Genomic DNA, 24630 nt, shown 5'->3' with positions numbered 1-24630 from the left:
AGATAAGTACTCATAACCCATATATCACAGTCAACTAGATAAGTACTCATAACCCATATATCACAGTCAACTAGATAAGTACTCATAACCCATATATCACAGTCAACTAGATAAGTACTCATAACCCATATATCACAGTTAACTAGATAAGTACTCATAACCCATATACAGTGGGGCAAAAAAGTATTTAGTCAGCCATCCAATTGTGCAAGTTCTCCCACTTAAAAAGATGAGAGGCCTGTAATTTTCATCATAGGTACACTTCAACTATGACAGACAAAATGAGGGAAAAAAATCCAGAAAATCACATTGTAGGATTTTTAATGAATTTATTTATAAATTATAGTGGAAAATAAGTATATAATAAGTATCCTGTCTCGAAGCTCTACGGACAATTCCTTTGACCTCCAGGCTTGGTTTCTGCTCTGACATGCACTGTCAACTGTGGGACCTGTGAGGGGTGTGTGCCATAATGTCCAATCAATTTAATTTACCACAGGTTGTTGTAGAAACATCTCAAGGATGATCAATGGAAACAGGATGCACCTGAGCTCAGTTTCAAGTGTCATAGCAAAGGGTCTGAATACTTATGTAAATAAGGTATGCATTTTCGTTTTCTTTAATATATATATATATATAAATATGCAAAACATTTCTAAAAACCTGTTTTTGTTTTGTCATCATGGGGTATTGTGATGTCATCATGGGGTATTGTGATGTCATCATGGGGTATTGTGATGTCATCATGGGGTATTGTGATGTCATCATGGGGTATTGTGATGTCATCATGGGGTATTGTGATGTCATCATGGGGTATTGTGATGTCATCATGGGGTATTGTGATGTCATCATGGGGTATTGTGTGTAGAGTGCTAGGTATTTTTATTTATTTAATCCATTTTAGAATAAGGTTGTAACGTAACAAAATGTGGAAAAAGTCAAGGAGTCTGAATACTTCCCGAATGCACTGTAATTTAAAAAACAAGTCGCTAGGTGTAGGCATGTTCATAAGTAAATATGTAAACTGGGATATGACTAAAGAGTTAAATCAGGGTAAACTGGGATAAGACTAAAGAGCTAATCAGGGTAAACTGGGATATGACTAAAGAGTTAAATCAGGGTAAACTGGGATATGACTAAAGAGTTAAATCAGGGTAAACTGGGATATGACTAAAGAGCTAATCAGGGTAAACTGGGATAAGACTAAAGAGCTAATCAGGGTAAACTGGGATATGACTAAAGAGTTAAATCAGGGTAAACTGGGATATGACTAAAGAGTTAAATCAGGGTAAACTGGGATATGACTAAAGAGCTAATCAGGGTAAACTGGGATATGACTAAAGAGTTAATCAGGGTAAACTGGGATATGACTAAAGAGCTAATCAGGGTAAACTGGGATATGACTAAAGAGCTAATCAGGGTAAACTGGGATAAGACTAACGAGTTAATCAGAGCATACTGGGATATGACTAAAGAGCTAATCAGGGTAAACTGGGATATGACTAAAGAGTTAATCAGGGTAAACTGGGATAAGACTAACGAGTTAATCAGGGTAAACTGGGATATGACTAAAGAGCTAATCAGGGTAAACTGGGATATGACTAAAGAGCTAATCAGGGTGATTTTTCCACAAATAGACTGGTATTATCCTTTCCATGGTTACAACAGCTTATCTATTTTTGCTATACTTTCTATTCAAATGTATCATAGTGAGATCATTTCTTTCTTTTGGGATATGAATACCAAGTATGTCCAGTCCACCGACAGACCATTTTATTGGTAAACTACACAGTAATGTAAAGTTTTATTTTTTAATGAACACATAATACAGTATACTTATCATAATTTGGTTGTAATCCAAAAATAACAATCCAGAAGGTTACAACAATGCATTATTTATTCAACGTTATTTATATTATTTTGTCATAACGATGAAAATAATTATCGTCACCAGCTGTCCAGCCGTGGGATTAAAACGACATCCAACTGTCACTAGTTCCAATTTTTATGTGATGTATTTTCTATCCAATCAGGAATGCTGGACTAAAGAAGCACACTGCATATTCTTTCAAGCTAAATGTTTTTTATGCTCCTTTAAACATTGTCTAGGCTTGCACAAGTATTCACCCCCCTTGGCATTTTTCCTATTTTAATACATTGCAACCTGTAATTTAAAATGATTATTATTTGGATTTCATGTAATGAACATACACAAAATAATCCAAATTGATCAAGTGAAATGAAAAAAAAAAAGTTTAAAAAAATTAAAAATGTAAAACGGAAAAGTGGTGCCAATTACCTTCAGAAGTCACATAATTAGTTCAATAAAGTCCACCTGTGTGCAATCTAAGTGTCACATGATCTGTCACATGATCTCAGTACATATACACCTGTTCCGAAAGGCCACAGAGTCTGCAACACCACTAAGCAAGGGGCACCACTAAGCAAGCGGCACCATGAAGACCAAGGTGCTCTCCAAAGAGGTCAGGGACAAAGTTGTGGAGAAGTACAGATCAGAGTTGGGTTCTAAAAAATATATTTGAAGCTTTGAACATCCCACGGAGCACCATTAAATCCATCTTAAAAAATGACAAGAATATGGCATCACAACAAACCTGCCAAGAGAGGGCCACCCACCAAAACTCACAGACCAGGCAAGGAGGGCATTGATCAGAGAGACAACAAAGAGACCAAAGATAACCCTGAAGGAGCTGAAAAGCTCCAACGCGGAGATTGGATTCCCTGTCCATAGGACCACTTTAAGCTGTTCACTCCAGAGCTAGGCTTTACGGAAGAGTGGCCAGAAAAAAGCCATAGCCTAAAGAAAAAAATAAGCAAACACGTTTAGTGTTCGCCAAAAGGCATGTGGGAGACTCGCCAAACATGGAAGGATGTACTCTGGTTAGATGAGACTAACATTGAGCTTTTTGGCCATCAAGGAAAACGTTATGTCTGGCACAAACCCAACACCTCTCATCATCCTCAGAATCATGCTGTGGCGATGTTTTCCGTCGGCAGGGAAACTGGTCAGATTTGAAGGAATGATGCATGTCGCTATATATAGGGAAATACTTGAGGGAAACCTATTTCAGTATTCCAGAGATTTGAGACTGGGACAGAGATTCACCTTCCAGCAGGAAAATGACCCTAAGGATACTGCTAAAGCAACACTCGGTGGTTTAAGGGGAAACATTTAAATGTTTTGGAATGGCCTAGTCAAAGCCCAGACCTCAATCCAATTGTGAATCTGTGATATGACTTAAAGATTGCTGTACACCAGCGGAACTCATCCAACTTGAAGGAGCTGGTTCTTTTTTATTTTTTATATTTTATGTTTACTTCAGTTTATTTACTAAATACTTTAACACTTATTTTTTCTTAACTGCATTATTGGTTAAGGGCTTGTAAGTAAGCATTTCACTGTTGTATTCGGCGCATGTGACAAATACAATTCCATTTGTTGTCACGCCTTGGTCTTAGTATTTTGTGTTTTAGTTAATTAGTTGGTCAGGCCAGGGTGTGACATGGGTTTATGTTTGTTGTATTTCTTAGTGGGGTTTTTTAGTTATTGGGATTGTGGCTGATTAGGGGTGTGTGTTGCATAGGTTTGGCTGCCTGAGGCGGTTCTCAATCAGAGTCAGGTGATTCTCGTTGTCTCTGATTGGGAACCGTATTTAGGTAGCCTGGGTTTCACTTTGTATTTCGTGGGTGATTGTTCCTGTCTCTGTGTTAGTGTTCACCAGACAGGCTGTATAGGTTTTTCACGTTCCGTTTATTGTTTTTTGTTATTTCATGTGTCGTCATTTGTTCTATTAAATACATGAGTAACCAACACGCTGCATTTCAGTCCGACTCTCTTTCGACAAACGAAGAACGCCGTTACAGAATCACCCACCACACACGGACCGAGCAGCGTGTCAACAGGCAGGAGCAGCCCAAAGAGGAGCTGCGTATTAAGGATTTCTGGACATGGGAGGAAATCCTTGACGGGAGAGGACCCTGGGATAAACCAGGGGAGTGTAGCCGCCCAAAGGTGCAGCAGGAGAAGAGGAAACAGGAGCAGCCCAAAGAGGAGTACAGTATGGACTATACGAAGTGGGAAGAAATAGACAGGTGGGCGGCCGACCCAGAGAGAGTGCCGGAGCCCGCCTGGGATTCGCTGGAGCAGTGCAAAGAGGGCTATAGGAGAATGGAGTCGAAAAGAAGGACACGGCGGCGCAGAGCGAAACCCGGGAATCAGCCCCAAAAATGTCTTTGGGGGGGGGCTATCAGGGAGTATGGCTACGCCAGGTAGGAGACCTGCGCAAACTCCCTGTGCTTACCGGGGGGCTAGAGAGACCGGGCAGGCACCGTGTTATGCAGTGGTGTGCACGGTGTCTCCAGTGCGGGTGCATAGCCCGGTAGGGTATATTTCAGCTCCGCGTATCGGCCGGGCTAGATTGAGCGTCGAGCCAAATGCCATGAAGCCGGCTCTACGCATCTGGTCCCCAGTGCGTCTCCTTGGGCCGGCTTACATGGCACCAGCCTTGCGCTCGGTGTCTCCGGTTCGCCTACATAGCCCAGTGCGGGCTATTCCACCTCGCAGCACTGGCAGGGCAACCGAGAGTATTCAACCAGGTAAGGTTGGGCAGGCTCGGTGCTCAAGAGCTCCAGTGCGCCTGCACGGTCCGGTCTATCCAGTACCACCTCCACACCCCAGCCCTCCGGTAGCAGCTCCCCGCACCAGGCTTCCTGTGCGTGTCCTCGGTCCTATACCACCAGTGCCAGCACCACGCATCAGGCCTACAGTGCGCCTCGCCTCTCCTGCTCTGTCGGAGCCTTTCTCCTCTCCAGCGCTGCCGGAGCCTCCTGCCTGTTCGGAGCAGCCTGAGCTGCTAGTCTGCATGGAGCAGCTAGAGCTGCCAGTCTGCAAGGAGCTGCCAGTCTGCAAGGAGCTGCCAGTCTGCAAGGAGCTGCCAGTCTGCATGGAACAGTCAGAGCCGTCAGTCTGCAAGAAGCAGCCAGTGCCGTCAGTCTGCCAGGATCTGCCAGGATCTGCCAGACTCTGCCAGGATCTGCCAGGATCCGCCAGTCAGCCAGGATCCGCCAGTCAGCCAGACTCTGCCAGGATCCGCCAGTCAGCCAGACTCTGCCAGGATCCGCCAGTCAGCCAGACTCTGCCAGGATCCGCCAGTCAGCCAGACTCTGCCAGGATCCGCCAGTCAGCCAGACTCTGCCAGGATCCGCCAGTCAGCCAGACTCTGCCAGGATCCGCCAGTCAGCCAGACTCTGCCAGGATCCGCCAGTCAGCCAGACTCTGCCAGGATCCGCCAGTCAGCCAGACTCTGCCAGGATCCGCCAGTCAGCCAGACTCTGCCAGGATCCGCCAGTCAGCCAGACTCTGCCAGGATCCGCCAGTCAGCCAGACTCTGCCAGGATCCGCCAGACTCTGCCAGGATCCGCCAGACTCTGCCAGGATCCGCCAGACTCTGCCAGGATCCGCCAGACTCTGCCAGGATCCGCCAGACTCTGCCAGGATCCGCCAGGATCCGCCAGACTCTGCCAGGATCCGCCAGTCAGCCAGACTCTGCCAGGATCCGCCAGTCAGCCAGACTCTGCCAGGATCCGCCAGTCAGCCAGACTCTGCCAGGATCCGCCAGTCAGCCAGACTCTGCCAGGATCCGCCAGTCAGCCAGACTCTGCCAGGATCCGCCAGTCAGCCAGACTCTGCCAGGATCCGCCAGTCAGCCAGACTCTGCCAGGATCCGCCAGACTCTGCCAGGATCCGCCAGACTCTGCCAGGATCCGCCAGACTCTGCCAGGATCCGCCAGACTCTGCCAGGATCCGCCAGACTCTGCCAGGATCCGCCAGACTCTGCCAGGATCCGCCAGACTCTGCCAGGATCCGCCAGACTCTGCCAGGATCCGCCAGGATCCGCCAGACTCTGCCAGGATCCGCCAGGATCCGCCAGACTCTGCCAGGATCCGCCAGTCAGCCAGACTCCGCCAGGATCCGCCAGACTCTGCCAGGATCCGCCAGACTCTGCCAGGATCCGCCAGACTCTGCCAGGATCCGCCAGACTCTGCCAGGATCCGCCAGACTCTGCCAGGATCCGCCAGACTCTGCCAGGATCCGCCAGACTCTGCCAGGATCCGCCAGGATCCGCCAGACTCTGCCAGGATCCGCCAGACTCTGCCAGGATCCGCCAGTCAGCCAGACTCTGCCAGGATCCGCCAGTCAGCCAGACTCCGCCAGGATCCGCCAGACTCTGCCAGGATCCGCCAGGATCCGCCAGACTCTGCCAGGATCCGCCAGTCAGCCAGACTCTGCCAGGATCCGCCAGTCAGCCAGACTCTGCCAGGATCCGCCAGTCAGCCAGACTCTGCCAGGATCCGCCAGTCAGCCAGACTCTGCCAGGATCCGCCAGTCAGCCAGACTCTGCCAGGATCCGCCAGTCAGCCAGACTCTGCCAGGATCCGCCAGTCAGCCAGACTCTGCCAGGATCCGCCAGTCAGCCAGACTCTGCCAGGATCCGCCAGTCAGCCAGACTCTGCCAGGATCCGCCAGTCAGCCAGACTTTTCAGGATCCGCCAGTCAGCCAGACTCTGCCAGGATCCGCCAGTCAGCCAGACTCTGCCAGGATCCGCCAGTCAGCCAGGATCCGCCAGTCAGCCAGACTCTGCCAGGATCCGCCAGTCAGCCAGACTCTGCCAGGATCCGCCAGTCAGCCAGACTCTGCCAGGATCCGCCAGTCAGCCAGACTCTGCCAGGATCCGCCAGTCAGCCAGACTCTTCCAGGATCCGCCAGTCAGCCAGACTCTTCCAGATCCGCCAGTCAGCCAGACTCTTCCAGATCCGCCAGTCAGCCAGACTCTTCCAGATCCGCCAGCCAGCCAGACTCTTCCAGATCCGCCAGCCAGCCAGACTCTTCCAGATCCGCCAGCCAGCCAGACTCTTCCAGATCCGCCAGCCAGCCAGACTCTTCCAGATCCGCCAGCCAGCCAGACTCTTCCAGATCCGCCAGTCAGCCAGACTCTTCCAGATCCGCCAGACTCTTCCAGATCCGCCAGTCAGCCAGACTCTTCCAGATCCGCCAGTCAGCCAGACTCTTCCAGATCCGCCAGTCAGCCAGACTCTTCCAGATCCGCCAGTCAGCCAGACTCTTCCAGATCCGCCAGTCAGCCAGACTCTTCCAGATCCGCCAGTCAGCCAGGATCTGCCAGAGCCTTTCTTCTCTCCGCTGCTGCCGGAGTCTCTCGCCTGTCCGGCGCTGCTGCCGCAGTCTGAGGAGCCCCTCTGTACCGAGCTGCCCCTCTGTACCGAGCTGCCCCTCTGTACCGAGCTGCCCCTCTGTCCCGAGCTGCCCCTCTGTCCCGAGCTGCCCCTCTGTCCCGTTTTATTTAGCAGGGTTGCCGTGGTTAGGAGGTCACGGAAGCGGACAAGGTGGGGGAGGACTACGGTGAAGTGGGGGCCACGTCCAGCACCGGAGCCGCCACCATGGACAGACGCCAACCCGGACCCTCCCTATTGTTTTGATGTGCGTCCTGGAGTCCGCACCTTAGGGGGGGGGGGGTTCTGTCACGCCCTGGTCAAAATATATTATGTTTATCTTCATTTATTTGGTCAGGCCAGGGTGTGACATGGGTTATTGTGGTGTGTTTTTGTCTTGGGGTTTTTGTGGGGTGTCTTGCATAGTCTATGGTTGCCTGAGGCAGTTCTCAATCAGAGTCAGGTGATTATCATTGTCTCTGATTGGGAACCATATTTAGGCAGCCATATTCTTTGAGTGTTTCGTGGGTGATTGTTCCTGTCTCTGTGTTTATGTTCACCAGATAGGCTGTATAGTTTTTCACGTTCCGTCTGTTGTTTTGTACATTCAGTTATTTCATGTCTAGTCGTATTTTCATTAATAAACATGAGTAACCACCACGCTGCATTTTGATCCGCTCCTCCATCAACAGAAGAACGTCGTTACAGAAATGCTGAATACAACAGGTGTAGTAGACCTTACAGTGAAATGCTTACTTACAAGCCCTTAACCAAAGATGCAGTTCAAGAAATAGATTAGATAAAATATTTACTTAATAAACTAAAAGTTTAAAAAAATATTTTTAAATACCAGGAAAATTACATAATAGGCTATATACAGGGAGTACCGATACCGAATCAATGTGAGAGAGTACAGGTTGGTGGAGGTCATTTGTAAAGTGACATAGATAATAAAGAGTGGCAGCAGTGTAATAACAGAGGTGGGAGGGGTCAATGTAAATAGTCCGGGTGGCCATTTGAATATTTGTTCAGCAGTCTTATGGCTTGTGCATAGAAGCTGTTAAGGAGCCTTTTGGTTCTAGACTTGGCGCTCCAGCACCGCTTGCCGTGCATTAGTAGAGAGAACAGTCCATGACTTGGGTGACTGGAGTCTTCAACAATTTCTCGGGCCTTCCTCTGACACCACCTAGTATATAGGTTGTGGATTTCAGGAAGCTTGGCCCCAGTGATATACTGAGCCGTACGCACTACCCTCTGTAGCGCCATTCGGTCAGATGCCGAGCAGTTGCCATACCAGGCGGTGATGCAACCAGTCAGGATGCTCTTGATGGTGCAGCTGTAGAACCTTTTGAGGATCTGGGGGTCCATGCCAAAAATGTTCAGTCTCCTGAGGGGGAAAAGGTGTTGTCGTGCCCTCTTCACAACTATCTTGGTGTGTTTGGACCATGATAGTTTGTTGGTGATGTGGACACCAAGGAACTTGAAACTCTCGACCCGCTCCACTACAGCCCCGTCGATGTGAATGGAGGCATGTTCGACTTGTCTTTTCATGTAGTCCATGATCAGCTCCTTTGTCTTGCTCACATTGAGGGAGAGGTTGTTGTCCTGGCACCACAATGCAAGGTCTCTGACCTCCTCCCTATAGGCTGTTTCATCGTTTTTCAGTGATCAGGCCTACCACTGTTGTGTTGACAGCAAACTTAAAGATGGTGTTGGAGTCGTGCTTGGCCATGCAGTCGTGGATGAACAAGGAGTACAGGAGGTGACCAAGCACCCACCCCTGAGGGGCCCCAGTGTTAAGAATCACAGTGGCAGATGTGTTGTTGCCTACCACTACCAGCTGGTGGCGGTCTGTCAAGAGGTCCAGGATCCAGTTGTAGAGGGATATGTTTAGTCCCAGGGTCCTTAGCTTAGTGAAGAACTTTGTGGGCACTATGGTGATGAATGTCGAGCGGTAGTCAATTAACAGCATTCTCACATACTGTAGGTGTTCCTTTTGTCCAGGTGGGAAGAAATGGAGTGGGTACAGGTTGTCTGGGATGACGGTGTTGATGTGAGCCATGACCAGCCTTTCAAAGCACGTTATGGTTACCAGCATGAGTGCTATGGGGCGGTAATCATTTAGGCAGGTTACCTTCACATTCTTGGGCACGGGGACTATGGTGGTCTGTTTGAAACAAGTAGGTATTACAGACTCGGGCAGAGAGAGGTTGAAAATGTCAGTGAAGACACTTGCCAGTTGGTTTGCTCATGCATTGAGTACACGTCCTGGTAATCCGTCTGGCGCAGCGGCTTTGTGAATGTGACCTGTTCAAAGGTCTTGCTCACATCGGCTACAGAGAGTGTCATCACACAGTCATCCAAAACAGCTGGTGCTCTCATGCATGCTTCATTTAGCTCATCTGGTAGGCTCACGTTACTTGGCATCTCGCGGCTGGGTTTCCCTTTGTAGTCCAAAATATTTTTCAAGTCCTGCCACATCCGACGAGCGTCAGAACCGGTGTAGTAGGATTCAATCTTAGTCCTGTATTGACACTTTGCCTGTTTGATGGCTCGTCTGAAGGCATAGTGGGATTTCTTATAAGCATCCGGATTAGTGTCCCGCTCCTTGAAAGTGGCAGTTCTAGCCTTTAGCTCGGTGCAGATGTTACCTGTAATCCATGGCTTCTGGTTGGGTACGTTCGGGTCACTGTGGGGATGACGTCGTCGATGCACTGAGGTGGTGTACTCCTCCATTGGATGAATCACAGAACATATTCCAGTCTGTGCTAGCAAAACATTCCTGTATCGTAGCATCCGCATCATCTGACCACTTCTGCGATCTGGTACTGGTACTTCCTGTATATAGCTCCACATTGATCTGGTACTTCCTGTATATAGCTCCACATTGATCTGGTACTTCCTGTATATAGCTCCACATTGATCTGGTACTTCCTGTATATAGCTCCACATTGATCTGGTACTTCCTGTATATAGCTCCACATTGATCTGGTACTTCCTGTATATAGCTCCACATTGATCTGGTACCTGCACTTCCTGTATATAGCTCCACATTGATCTGGTACCTGCACTTCCTGTATATAGCTCCACATTGATCTGGTACTTCCTGTATATAGCTCCACATTGATCTGGTATTTCCTGTATATAGCTCCACATTGATCTGGTACTGGTACTTCCTGTATAGAGCTCCACTGCATCATTGCGAAGATAACATTGACAAATACATTTTGACTATATTCCCTTTGTAGTGAAATACATTTGACCAGAATCCTAGGAGCACTATATAGGGAATAGGGTGCCAGAATCCTAGGGGCACTATATAGGGAATAGGGTACCATTTGGGATGGATACTCTATAGTTTTAGAATCTCTACAGAGGCCTTGTGCAACAAGTGCCATGGTCTTATTGGACGCTCCCAGGCACTGAGTCCCGATGTGAGTCACTCAAGCCTGAGGTTAGAGGTCAGGTGTCAGTCAACTAATATCATGCATGATGGCAGCTCAGGATATAATATAAGATATGATATAATATAAGATATGATAATATGATCACATCATACCTAGATGGTGAGCTGGGTACATCTCTGTGAATATGACAATACTTCTCACACTGTGCACTTATTTGTTTCTATGAATCCTTCATAAGACTGTCATTGCATCTCGTGGTAGTATAATGGACGACAGCCATGCAGAGACACACAGTGAACTCATGTCGAGGCAGTGAAGACGCAGTCTCTTACCTGGGTAGTCATCAGAGACGTGCACAGAGTACGACACCCTGAGGGAGAAGAGAGGAAACATTACCACATAATATCACCGTTATCATCAATCAAATACCTTTACAAAATTACCCTTTCACGTCAACAGTTGTCAGAGTGACAGAACGAGGCAGGTGTGAACAGTAGCTATCAAGAGTTACAGTAAACGGAAAACAAAATACCCAGAAACCAGTTGGGCTTATAAACCAGTGCATTACTGTATCGTCTCTCCTGTGATCTGAGTGTGTAGGCTTCAATAAGATCCTAAATGAACCTGACGCAATAGTTCCTGGTTGACTTAACACTGGAGCCGGTGAAACTGGAAGCCTGAGTGGCTCTGTGTGGCTCAATGGATCATCAGGCGCGTTGGCAGCCGGCCCCCCATTGGCCCATTTCCTCACCCCACCCCCACCCCCATACTCCACGACCCAGCGATGGCTGGCTGATGGTCACAGTGCAGTACATTAATCTCTTCGCTACTTCATGTTGCTAACATATTCATTCTTCGCCTATTTCGCATTGATTTAGAAGATTCTGTTGCACAAACAACATGCAGATTAAGGCCTACACCATCACTGGTATCAGGCTGCACAGCTAGCTACGCTTGCTCTGACTCAGTACATTGATTAACTAGCTAGCTACGCTTGCTCTGACTCAGTACATTGATTAACTAGCTAGCTAGCAGCTAACTAAACTCAGCAAAAAAGAAACGACCCTTTTTCAGGACCCTGTCTTTCAAAGATAATTTGTAAAAATCCAAATAACTTCACAGATCTTCAGTGTAAAGGGTTTAAACACTGTTTCTCATGCTTGTTCAATGAACCATAAACAATTAATGAACTGTGGAACGGTCGTTCAGACACTAACAGCTTACAGACGGTAGGCAATTAAGATCACAGTTATGAAAACTTAGGACACTAAAGAGGCCATTCTACTGACTCTGAAAAACACCAAAAGAAAGATGCCCAGGGTCCTTGCTCATCTGTGTGAATGTGCCTTAGGGATGCTGCAAGGAGGCATGAGGAATGCAGATGTGGCCAGGGCAATAAATTGCAATGTCCATACTGTGAGACGCCTAATACAGCGCTACAGAGAGACAGGACGGACAGCTGATCATCCTCGCAGTGGCAGACCACCTGCACAGGATTGGTACATCCGAACATCACACCTGCGGGACAGGTACAGGATGGCAACAACGACTGCCCGAGTTACAGCAGGAACGCACAATCCCTTTATCAGTGCTCAGACTAGAGGTCGACCGGCATGGCCGAGTAATTAGGGCCGATTTCTAGTTTCATAACAATCAGTATTCTGCATTTTTGGATGCCGGTTATGACTGATTACATTGCAAAAGAGGAAACAGTGTGGAAGGATGACCACCTGTTATGCGAGTGCAGCAAGGAGCCAAAGTAAGTTGCTAGCTAGCATTAAACTTATCTTATAAAAAACAATCAACACAAGGGGCGCTGTTTTCAAACACCACTGAGGCTCTGTAATCCGAAGGTTAGCAATGCAAACAAGTACATGTAAAATCCTATAGAGAATGATAACTAAAAGCTAACAAACGCATTGCGGACATTTTATCGTCTCTGACCCAAACTATACAAAATGTCACTCACAGTTTGCTGCACGCACAAAACAAATAATTAGACAGGAGGGGATTCTCTGCTGTTACCAAGAGAAGATTAATAAATGGAAGAAGCTAACCACTAAAATGCATCTTGTTATGCTCATTACACATTAGCAAACCAAATGCACCACTGCAGAGCATTTACCACATTTCAACCAGTTAAATAAATAGTTTACCACATCAGTCACCAGGTTCAATAATACGTGCATCAGCGACATCCTCCCCACAGTGACCGTTTGTACATATCCCAACCAGAAGCCATGGATTACAGGCAACATACGCACTGAGCTAAAGGCTAGAGCTGCCGCTTTCAAGGAGCCGGACTCTAGCTATTTAGTTGCGAATTCCATACTGTAACTAGATATATATATCCCATTTAGCAGACGCTTTTGTCCAAAGCGACTTACAAGTCGGCTGGGGCCACTACTTTTACATATGGGTGGCCCCAGCGGGAATCGAACCCACGACGCTTGGCGTTGCAAGCGCCATGCTCTACCGACTGAGCCACACAGGATCACCTGATCACAGCAAGTGATGGAACGGCTCACATCGTTATTTGTTGTAAACAAAACACCACAGGGCTGAGGACAGGTGAAATGAAGAACACAACCTTCTTTATCTCCTTAAAAGGTCACAAGTGTAGCTACAAATGTAGCTACAAATGTTTACATTTATTTAAAAAAACTGAAATGAAAATGGTTTCAACGGTGAAAAACCATCCCAAGGCTCTTGCCCAATACACTGGTTAAATACAGTTGAAGTCAGAGGTTTACATAAACAAGTTTTAATGACTCCAACATAAGTGTTTCAACCACTCCACAAATTTCTTGTTAACAAACTATAGTTTTGGCAAGTCAGTTAGGACATCTACTTTGTGCATGACACAAGTCATTTTTCCAACAATTGTTTACAGACAGATTATTTCACTTATAATTCACTGTATCACAATTCCAGTGTGTCAGAAGTTTACATACACTAAGTTGACTGTGTCTTCAAACAGCTTGGAAAATTCCAGAAAATTATGTCATGTCTTTAGAAGCTTCTGATAGGCTAATTGAGATCATTTGAGTCAATTGGAGGTGTACCTGTAGATGTTTTTCAAGGGCTACCTTCAAACTCAGTGACACTTTGCTTGACAACATGGGAAAATCAAAAGAAAATCAGCCAATCAGACAAGTCTGGTTCATCCTTGGGAGCAATTTCCAAACGCCTGAAGTTACCACGCTCATCTGTACAAACAATAGTACGCAAGTATAAACACCATGGGACCACGCAGCCGTCATACCGCTCAGGAAGGAGATGCGTTCTGTCTCCTAGAGATGAGCATACTTTGGTGTGAAAAGTGCAAATCAATCCAAGAACAACAGCAAAGGACCTTGTGAAGATGCTGGAGGAAACAGGTACAAAAGTATCTATATCCACAGTAAAACGAGTACTATATTGACATAACCTGAAAGGCCACTCAGCAAGGAAGAAACCACTGCTCCAAAACAGCCATAAAAAAGCCAGACTACGGTGTACAACTGCACATGAGGACAAAGATACTTTTTGGAGAAATGTCCTCTGGTCTGATGAAACAAAAATAGAACTGTTTGGCCATAATGACCATCGTTATGTTTGGAGGAAAAAGGGGGAGGCTTGCAAGCCAAAGAACACCATCCCAACCGTGAACCGTACACAATTTCCCAATTATCTTTGCTTTTGAGTAACTTGGTCACACGGCAAAAAGACGAAGAGCCTCTCAGAGTGACCACAGTTCTTCAGTCCATCCTGTTCTTTTTGCTGTTCTTCCACGGGCACAGCTGTGCAGTGATATGAAGTGAACAGAGACTGAGCCTGAGCGTCATCGACAAGTCAATCAGCAGAAAGGAGTAACGGTATAGTTTGTTTGTACACTATGACCTCACACACCCCATACACAGAGCCACAAGAAGAAAACAAGGTATAGCTTATGATGCCCAGATCTGCCGGAGAGGGGTGGATCCAACCATGAATAAGACGTTTTCGGGGGTTTCTATATAAACACCTTGAGTTTCAGTATTATTGGGGCTCGCAAAGATCACCGGTCGATGGACCAGCTCCATTATTACAATAATTAATCGATATTAAAAAGGTTGCTTGTTTGAAGAAATTGAAAGTCTCTTCTCCCTTACTTGATTAGAAATTCCACGACACAGTACATATTTCCTAAAGCCTTCTTTTGTGGGCCTGGTTTTACAGTGGCCTGGAGAATCATGGTTTACTACAGGCCACATCAGGCCTGCAAGTCACATTACTCTGGATGGCAAAGTGATGTGTAATTCCCATTGGAATCCAGCCTGAGAATATCCACCATTTGGATATATTTCTTTTTTATTCACAATGACTGCCAGGGTTGGGAAGACTATGATATGAGATCAGCCCTACAACCCAGCCCTACAACACAGCCCTACAACACAGCCCTACAACACAGCCCTACAACACAGCCCTACAACACAGCCCTACAACCCCTCCCAGCCCTATAACCCCTCCCAGCCCTATAATCCCTCCCAGCCCTATAACCCCTCCCAGCCCTATAACCCCTCCCAGCCCTATAACCCCTCCCAGCCCTATAACCCCTCCCAGCCCTATAACCCCTCCCAGCCCTATAACCCCTCCCAGCCATATAACCCAGCCCTATAACCCCTCCCAGCCCTATAACCCCTCCCAGCCCTATAACCCCTCCCAGCCCTATAACCCCTCCCAGACCTATAACCCCTCCCAGACCTATAACCCCTCCCAGCCCTATAACCCCTCCCAGCCTTATAACCCAGCCCTATAACCCAGCCCTATAACCCCTCCCAGCCCTATAACCCCTCCCAGCCCTATAACCCCTCCCGGCCCTATAACCCCTCCCAGCCCTATAACCCCTCCAGGCCCTATAACCCCTCCCAGCCCTATAACCCCTCCCAGCCCTATAACCCCTCCCAGCCCTATAACCCCTCCAGGCCCTATAACCCCTCCCAGCCCTATAACCCCTCCAGGCCCTATAACCCCTCCCAGCCATATAACCCAGCCCTATAACCCCTCCCAGCCCTATAACCCCTCCCAGCCCTATAACCCTTCCCAGCCCTATAACCTCTCCCAGCCCTATAACCCAGCCCTATAACCCAGCCCTATAACCCCTCCCAGCCCTATAACCCCTCCCAGCCCTATAACCCCTCCCAGCCCTATAACCCCTCCCAGCCCTATAACCCAGCCCTATAACCCCTCCCAGCCATATAACCCAGCCCTATAACCCCTCCCAGCCCTATAACCCCTCCCAGCCCTATAACCCCTCCCAGCCCTATAACCCCTCCCAGCCCTATAACCCCTCCCAGCCCTATAACCCCTCCCAGCCCTATAACCCCCCAGCCCTATAACCCCTCCCAGCCCTATAACCCCTCCCAGCCCTATAAACCCTCCCAGCCCTATAACCCAGCCCTATAACCCCTCCCAGCCCTATAACCCAGCCCTATAACCCCTCCCAGCCCTATAACCCCTCCCAGCCCTATAACCCAGCCCTATAACCCCTCCCAGCCCTATAACCCAGCCCTATAACCCCTCCCAGCCCTATAACCCCTCCCAGCCATATAACCCTCCCAGCCCTATAACCCAGCCCTATAACCCCTCCCAGCCATATAACCCAGCCCTATAACCCCTCCCAGCCCTATAACCAGCCCTATAACCCCTCCCAGCCATATAATCCAGCCATATAACCCCTCCCAGCCCTATAACCAGCCCTATAACCCCTCCCAGCCATATAATCCAGCCATATAACCCCTCCCAGCCCTATAACCCCTCCCAGCCCTATAACCCCTCCCAGCCCTATAACCCCTCCCAGCCCTATAACCCCTCCCAGCCCTATAACCCCTCCCAGCCCTATAACCCCTCCCAGCCCTATAACCCAGCCATATAACCCCTCCCAGCCATATAACCCCTCCCAGCCATATAATCCAGCCATATAACCCCTCCCAGCCCTATAACCCCTCCCAGCCCTATAACCCCTCCCAGCCCTATAACCCCTCCCAGCCCTATAACCCCTCCCAGCCCTATAACCCCTCCCAGCCCTATAACCCAGCCCTATAACCCCTCCCAGCCCTATAACCCCTCCCAGCCATATAACCCCTCCCAGCCATATAACCCAGCCCTATAACCCCTCCCAGCCATATAGCCCAGCCCTATAACCCCTCCCAGCCCTATAACCCCTCCAGGCCCTATAACCCCTCCCAGCCCTATAACCCCTCCCAGCCCTATAACCCCTCCCAGCTCTATAACCCCTCCCAGCCCTATAACCCAGCCCTTAAAACATTGAAACAAAAACAAACATTTCGGTTACGGTTGCAATAAGTCCAAGTAACAGATTGGAATAGTTTAGAAAAATGGATGCCATATATATATATATATATATGAGTAGAATAAGATTAAAATCAATGCAGAAAAATATAGAATTTTGTTTCAATATCTAGAAAACGTATCAACCTGCAATATAACGCCGAGCATGGGGGTTTGGGTTGAACTCTGGTTATTAACACCAGCACTGGGGTTATTTTTACACCACTGAGTGTTACATTGAACTCTTCAATCAACACTAGAAATGCTACACAGCAAAATCAACACTAGAAATGCTACAAACTCTGAAATACTGTAGATGCCACGTCAAGAACCCCACGTTTAACCAAAGGTTCTTATATTATTATTTATTTTTTTAAATAATAAAAAAAAATCAAATCAAAGAATCGGGTAAGAGTTTACCTTCAAGAGCAGAGGAAGAACCATTTAAGAACTAGAGGACTGACCCCCATTTAGTCAAGCGGTCGATTGTTTGGTCAATAGGCTGCGGTTTGACCGATATGTATTTAGTCGTGCAGTGGCAAATAGACAACAACAACAACATGATTCATGGCAAAGGAGACACCTGTCTGTTACACGTCTCTCTCCAGAACGGGAAGTTTTTTGCCCTTTGATTGTTAGTGTTGATCAATTCCTCATAACACCAGTAGTAGCCTACATTAACGTTTGTTGAAATGTGTAATCAAACATTGTACATTAGAGGTGATGGAAATTAACGGTTAAACCCATTGAGCTGCAATAATAACGTAGCCAATTAGTGAAGAGAAAGAATCCTGCCAAAGTGTTCAGTGCCACGATTCAGAGAAGGGCACAGGGCCAGATATGATGGGTATTTTATTAGTGTCTAGCAGAGTCAATCAGCTCTTTGAAATCCAGTTTCAGTTGTTCAGAGCTGCCCTTCATTATGTCATTAGAACCCACATGGACTACGATAGAATCAATGTCCATGTCCTGGTGTAGTCCATTCAGAAGCAGCTTAGTGATGTCATTAGAACCCACATGGACTACGATAGAATCAATGTCCATGTCCTGGTGTAGTCCATTCAGAAGCAGCTTAGTGATGTCATTAGAACCCACATGGACTACGATAGAATCAATGTCCATGTCCTGGTGTAGTCCATTCAGAAGCAGCTTAGTGATGTCATTAGAACCCACATGGACTACGATAGAATCAATGTCCATGTCCTGGTGTAGTCCATTCAGAAGCAGCTTAGTGATGTCATTAGAACCCACATGGACTACGATAGAATCAATGTCCATGTCCTGGTGTAGTCCATTCAGGAGCAGCTTAGTGATGTCATTAGAACCCACATGGACTACGATAGAATCAATGTCCATGTCCTGATGTAGTCCATTCAGAAGCAGCTTAGTGATGTCATTAGAACCCACATGGACTACGATAGAATCAATGTCCATGTCCTGGTGTAGTCCATTCAGGAGCAGCTTAGTGATGTCATTAGAACCCACATGGACTACGATAGAATCAATGTCCATGTCCTGGTGTAGTCCATTCAGGAGCAGCTTAGTGATGTCATTAGAACCCACATGGACTACGATAGAATCAATGTCCATGTCCTGGTGTAGTACATTCAGAAGCAGCTTAGTGATGTCATTAGAACCCACATGGACTACGATAGAATCAATGTCCATGTCCTGATGTAGTCCATTCAGAAGCAGCTTAGTGATGTCATTAGAACCCACATGGACTACGATAGAATCAATGTCCATGTCCTGGTGTAGTCCATTCAGGAGCAGCTTAGTGATGTCATTAGAACCCACATGGACTACGATAGAATCAATGTCCATGTCCTGGTGTAGTCCATTCAGAAACAGCTTAGTGATGTCATTAGAACCCACATGGACTACGATAGAATCAATGTCCATGTCCTGATGTAGTCCATTCAGGAGCAGCTTAGTGATGTCATTAGAACCCACATGGACTACGATAGAATCAATGTCCATGTCCTGATGTAGTACATTCAGAAACAGCTTAGTGATGTCATTTACTCCAGCTCTGGGATATAGGACATTGTTTGTCACCAGGAACGGTCACATTTCTTACCGTGAAGCTGTCCAAAAATCACGGCTGGCGAGAAGGACGAGGAAATCCGCCCACTCCCACACATCACAGGATCCGGTTGCCAACGGCGATTTCGAAACCGTAGTAGAAGGCACTGCCGTCGCAAAACACAGGCACCCCCCAGTGACCAAGGTTCCTCAAAACGTATTTTAAAAACATGTATTGCTCTGATCCAGTGGAAACGTCACAAAATACCTGATTACTTCTTATCCCTTTCCACAAATAGTCCACAGCTGTGTCTGTCCCGAGCTCACTGGCAAAGGAAACTGAGGGCCCAGAATATTTTATAAAATGCTGCAAGTTTGCTAGCGTTCAGGCCGGACACAGTTGATACAATGTTTCAAGTTGATTGCAGACAGGCCATGCATAGCCAATGTGATGTATATCCTATACAGATGTATTTTAAAATCAGGATATTTTCTACCTGCAATGTTTCTATTTGTTGGCTTTATGTATGCTATTTTTACACAGTTAATTTTAGATTCCTATAATTCTTATTTAGCCTTAGATTGAATGTAGGCTAACCACATGATAATGATTTTGAGATAGACTATTATAAACTATAACTGGCACAGAGATCAGTAGCAACGGTAGGCAGGCAGAATCAGCAAAGGCCAGCAGCATGAGGAGGGGGGGACAGGTTTTCTTGATCTCTGGCTCCCTCTTAATTATTTAATCAAAACTGTGTGCTTAAAAAACAGACAAGTTCAGTACATATAGTTGATTTTTTATTATAACACATAGGATGTGTCTATATATGGGGAAAAAAATACACATTTTTAAAAAGACGACGGCTCTCGGGGACAAGCCCATTAAAGAACCTTCAGATGTTTCTCACAAGTGTCTGAATGTTACAGTAGACAGGAAACATGTGACTTCCCTGTTCTACCACAATGACACAGAGTCCACACACACACACACACACACACACACACACACACACACACACACACACACACACACACAGACGGAGAAATGACAGGAAGAAGAGTCTTGGTTGAGAAACAAACAAAGGCCTCATTGCTTTCGATGCACTTTGGAAAAACTGTCTGCTCCAGAGTGACAGATGTCTGTCACTCAGCCCTTTACAGGTCTTTCTTTTGAAATAAAGAACTGCCAGATGAACGACAACACAATAAGCGTTTTGTGGTTTTTATTTGAAACAGCTGACGGTTCCTGCCAGTCATCACCCTTCTTAGAATCTGTGGCCATGTGAGAAATAGAACCCTATTTCTAAGACATTGTACTACCCAAGTCGTGTACTTTTAGAAACCATGTGTCTAATATCATTCCACTGACTCCGCTCCAGCCATTATCACGAGCCAGTCCTCCCCAATTAAGGTGCCAGCAACCTCCTGTGAGACACAGGCCTGACACAGGCATGATGAGCTGCATGTCATTGTGTCAGTAAGGGAAAACACTACATGAAAACTTCTTTACTCTTCAATTAACACAGACACACACCCTCCCTTCCTCACACTTTGTCTCACTCTCATAAGCACACCTCTCTCTCTGTCTCCCTCCCTTACTCTCATACACACCTCTCTCTCTCTCCCTCCCTCACTCTCATAAACACACCTCTCTCTCTCTGTCTCCCTCCCTCACTCTCATAAACACACCCATCGGTCTCCCTCCCTCACTCTCATGAACACACCTCTCTATGTCTCCCTCCCTCACTCTCATAAACACACCTCTCTCTCTCTGTCTCCCTCCCTCACTTTCATAAACACACCTCTCTCTCTGTCTCCCTCCCTCACTCTCATAAACACACCTCTCCCTCCGTCTCCCTCCCTCACTCTCATAAACACACCCCTGTCGGTCTCCCTCACTCGCATAAACACACCCGTCTTGTAACGGTTTTGACTTGAGGTTATTATTTATAGGGGTGCCAGAAAACATTGGTTTCTCCTTTTAGTTTGGGAGGGAATGAGTCCCATCTGGTCCGTCAAGTCTACACCAATACAAAGGACTTATGTAAAAGCCAGGATGGAAATACACTTTTCATAAACCCTTAAAACATTGGAAAGAACTTCCAAAACAACTATTCTTTTGCGTGGGTTGTATTAGCTACATCAATGATTACACACACATATAATAATATAACAATGAGTTCTGGTTCCTCCAGAAATGTCCTGTACCTCGGGCCTAAATACAGTCCAGCCCGGTAATTTGTAAGTCGCTCTGGATAAGAGCGTCTGCTAAATGACTTAAATGTAAATGTAAAGGAGTTCAGTGAACTCAAGTGACCTTCGTCACGCAATGTTTGTCCGTTCATTCAAGTGTAGCGTAAACCCAGTATTAATCATACAATCAATATAACAATTATTTTACCACAGAACTTTAAAGCGTATCAACTCTTACTAAGTCCTCAACTACAACTAACTACATAAATCATCACCGTATACATGACATCAAAACAAATGAAACACCGTAAACAAAAAGGTGGTGGTCAGTCGGTCAGTCAGACAATCCAATCCGCCAATAGATCTCCGGCGGAGAAAGGCCACGAAGAACGGAGAGGTGTAGTCCAGGAAGAACGGAGAGGTGTAGTCCACGAAGAACGGAGAGGTGTAGTCCACGAAGAACGGAGAGGTGTAGTCCACGAAGAACGGGGATGTGTAGTCCACGAAGAACGGAGAGGTGTAGTCCACGAAGAACGGGGATGTGTAGTCCACGAAGAACGGAGAGGTGTAGTCCACGAAGAACGGAGAGGTGTAGTCCACGAAGAACGGAGAGGTGTAGTCCACGAAGAACGGGGATGTGTAGTCCACGAAGAACGGAGAGGTGTAGTCCACGGAAGCAAAGAGTGGATCCGATCCTGGGTAAACTCATTTAGGCTACAACACACACGTTTAACGGCAACAAAACAACGGAATAGAGAAGCGTCGGGAACTGAGGGTTGAACACATCCTCATTCACGTCTCCATCACAACCCCACTTTTGCGCAGCTGATGCTGGATATTTAATTGGGAATTAACGGGAAAGCGCCCTATTGGAAGGAGAAGCACTGAGATTGGTTCTGAAAAATTCAGGGCCGTCACAGTCTGTCTCCCTCACTCTCATAAACACACCAGTCTCCCTCCCTCACTCTCATAAACACACACGTCTGTCTCCCTCCCTCACTCTCATAAACACACACGTCTGTCTCCCTCCCTCACTCTCATAAACACACCCGTCTGTCTCCCTCCCTCACTCTCAAACACACCACTGTCTGTCTCCCTCACAATCATAAACACACTGCGCTCTGCCTCCCTCACTCTCATAAACACGCCCGTCTCCCTCCCTCCCTCAATCTCATAAACACACCACCGTCTGTCTCCCTCACTCTCAGGTGAGTGAGGGCTGGTAGGGGACAGAGAGCAGGTGAGTGAGGGCTGGTAGGGGACAGAGAGCAGGTGAGTGAGGGCTGGTAGGGGATGTGAAGAGGGGACAGAGCAGGTGAGTGAGGGCTGGTAGGGGACAGAGCAGGTGAGTGAGGGCTGCTTGGGGACACAGCAGGTGAGTGAGGGCTGGTAGGGGATGTGAAGAGGGGACAGAGCAGGTGAGTGAGGGCTGCTTGGGGACACAGCAGGTGAGTGAGGGCTGCTTGGGGACACAGCAGGACACAACTGTGGTTTGTTAACATGTATCACGAGTTTCAGATCAGGAAGACATTTTTTAAAAGACAACAGAGTCAACTCTACCCAAGTCCAGGATGTAATAATGACTACAGTCAACCCTACCCAAGTCCAGGATATAATAACGACTACTGAGTCAACCCTACCCAAGTCCAGGATGTAATAACGACTACAGTCAACCCTACCCAAGTCCAGGATGTAATAATGACTACACTCAACCCTGCCCAAGTCCAGGATGTAATAATGACTACAGAGTCAACCCTACCCAAGTCCAGGATGTAATAATGACTACAGAGTCAACTCTACCCAAGTCCAGGATGTAATAATGACTACAGTCAACCCTACCCAAGTCCAGGATGTAATAATGACTACAGAGTCAACCCTACCCAAGTCCAGGATGTAATAATGACTACAGAGTCAACTCTACCCAAGTCCAGGATGTAATAATGACTACAGTCAACCCTACCCAAGTCCAGGATGTAATAATGACGACAGAGTCAACTCTACCCAAGTCCAGGATGTAATAATGACTACAGTCAACCCTACCCAAGTCCAGGATATAATAATGACTACTGAGTCAACCCTATCCAAGTCCAGGATGTAATAATGACTACAGAGTCAACCCTACCCAAATCCAGGATGTAATAATGACTACAGAGTCAACCATATTAGAATACTTGATGAAAATGAAGTCTTATCATATACCAGACATACCTAAATCTATCAGGGCCTGGGACCAGTCTCGTCGATAATGGTGTTGGTCCAGTGAGCAACGGTTAGGTACTGTAGGTTCAGACCTCAACAGCATCATTTAAAATTAGCACATATATCCAATGAATTACAGGCCTGAAGGGGGGCAGTCCTGGTAGTTAATTTGTGCCTCACAGGGGAACTGTCAAGTGGATTTAAAGGTAGGTCCAACAGGCCAGTCCCCGTCCCCCCACCCTCCAGCAAACACACATCATTCATATGAAAACCCCATGTAAACAACCAGCCCTGATGACAACCAGTAGACAAGCCCAGTAAGATACAGGAAGTGTAAACAACCAGCCCTGATGAGAACCAGTAGACAAGCCCAGTAGGATACAGGAAGTGTAAACAACCAGCCCTGATGACAACCAGTAGACAAGCCCAGTAAGATACAGGAAGTGTAAACAACCAGCCCTGATGAGAACCAGTAGACAAGCCCAGTAAGATACAGGAAGTGTAAACAACCAGCCCTGATGAGAACCAGTAGACAAGCCCAGTAGGATACAGGAAGTGTAAACAACCAGCCCTGATGACAACCAGTAGACAAGCCCAGTAAGATACAGAAAGTGTAAATCTCTGAACGTTGTACTGTACCTTCTGGAGCCTTTGGAATAGGTGAAGGTGAAGGTGGCGTCAGAGTATCTGAAATCTGAAATGAACAACAGGGGAAACAGAACCGGTCAGAACAGAAACCAAAGAGGAGGGTTAGCCACTGCTATGCCAGGCCACAGGGAGAAGAAGGGGGGGAGTCCCCTTTCAACAAATGCAGTTTCCATGGAAACATTGAAAGGGGGTGCCCACTGAATGACAAAATATATAAAGAGGAAGTTAAAAAAATAGTTGGCCAATATTACACTCAACTAAAATATAAATAACAACATGCAACAATTTCAAAGTTTTTACTAAGAGTTACGGTTCATATAAATGAATTAATTAGGCCCTAATCTATGGATGTCACATGACTAGGAATACAGATATGCATTACTGGTCAAAGATACCTTTAAGAAAAAGAAAAAAAGGGGTGTGGTCAGTATCTGATGTGACCACCATTTTGTTTTTATTTAACTATGCTATGGAGCACAACACCTTTATTTAACTATGCAGCACGACACATCTCATTCATATAGAGTTGATCAGGCTGTGGAATGTTGTCGCACTCCTCAAATGACTGAAGACGCTAGATATTGGCGGGAACTC

The 24630-nt window shown here is 46.8% G+C and overlaps 1 protein-coding gene across 2 annotated transcripts in view; it reads right to left on the bottom strand.

Moving 5' to 3' along the window:
* The window catches only part of LOC135513699 (protein mono-ADP-ribosyltransferase PARP8-like), a 104329-nt gene that overhangs the window by 77779 nt on the left and 1920 nt on the right, over positions 1 to 24630 (bottom strand). For both annotated transcript variants that reach the window (XM_064936571.1, XM_064936572.1), the window contains exons 2-3: positions 24028 to 24082; positions 10989 to 11026 (exon numbers count right to left, since the gene is read on the bottom strand). In XM_064936571.1, coding sequence (XP_064792643.1) covers positions 10989 to 11026; positions 24028 to 24082 — 93 coding nt within the window. The remainder of the gene's footprint in view (positions 1 to 10988; positions 11027 to 24027; positions 24083 to 24630) is intronic.

Source organism: Oncorhynchus masou, chromosome 25 (assembly GCF_036934945.1).
Source record: "Oncorhynchus masou masou isolate Uvic2021 chromosome 25, UVic_Omas_1.1, whole genome shotgun sequence".
Classification (NCBI taxonomy): domain Eukaryota; kingdom Metazoa; phylum Chordata; class Actinopteri; order Salmoniformes; family Salmonidae; genus Oncorhynchus; species Oncorhynchus masou.
Note: the sequence above shows the minus strand (reverse complement) of the source record. Positions and strands in the feature narration are given on the sequence as shown.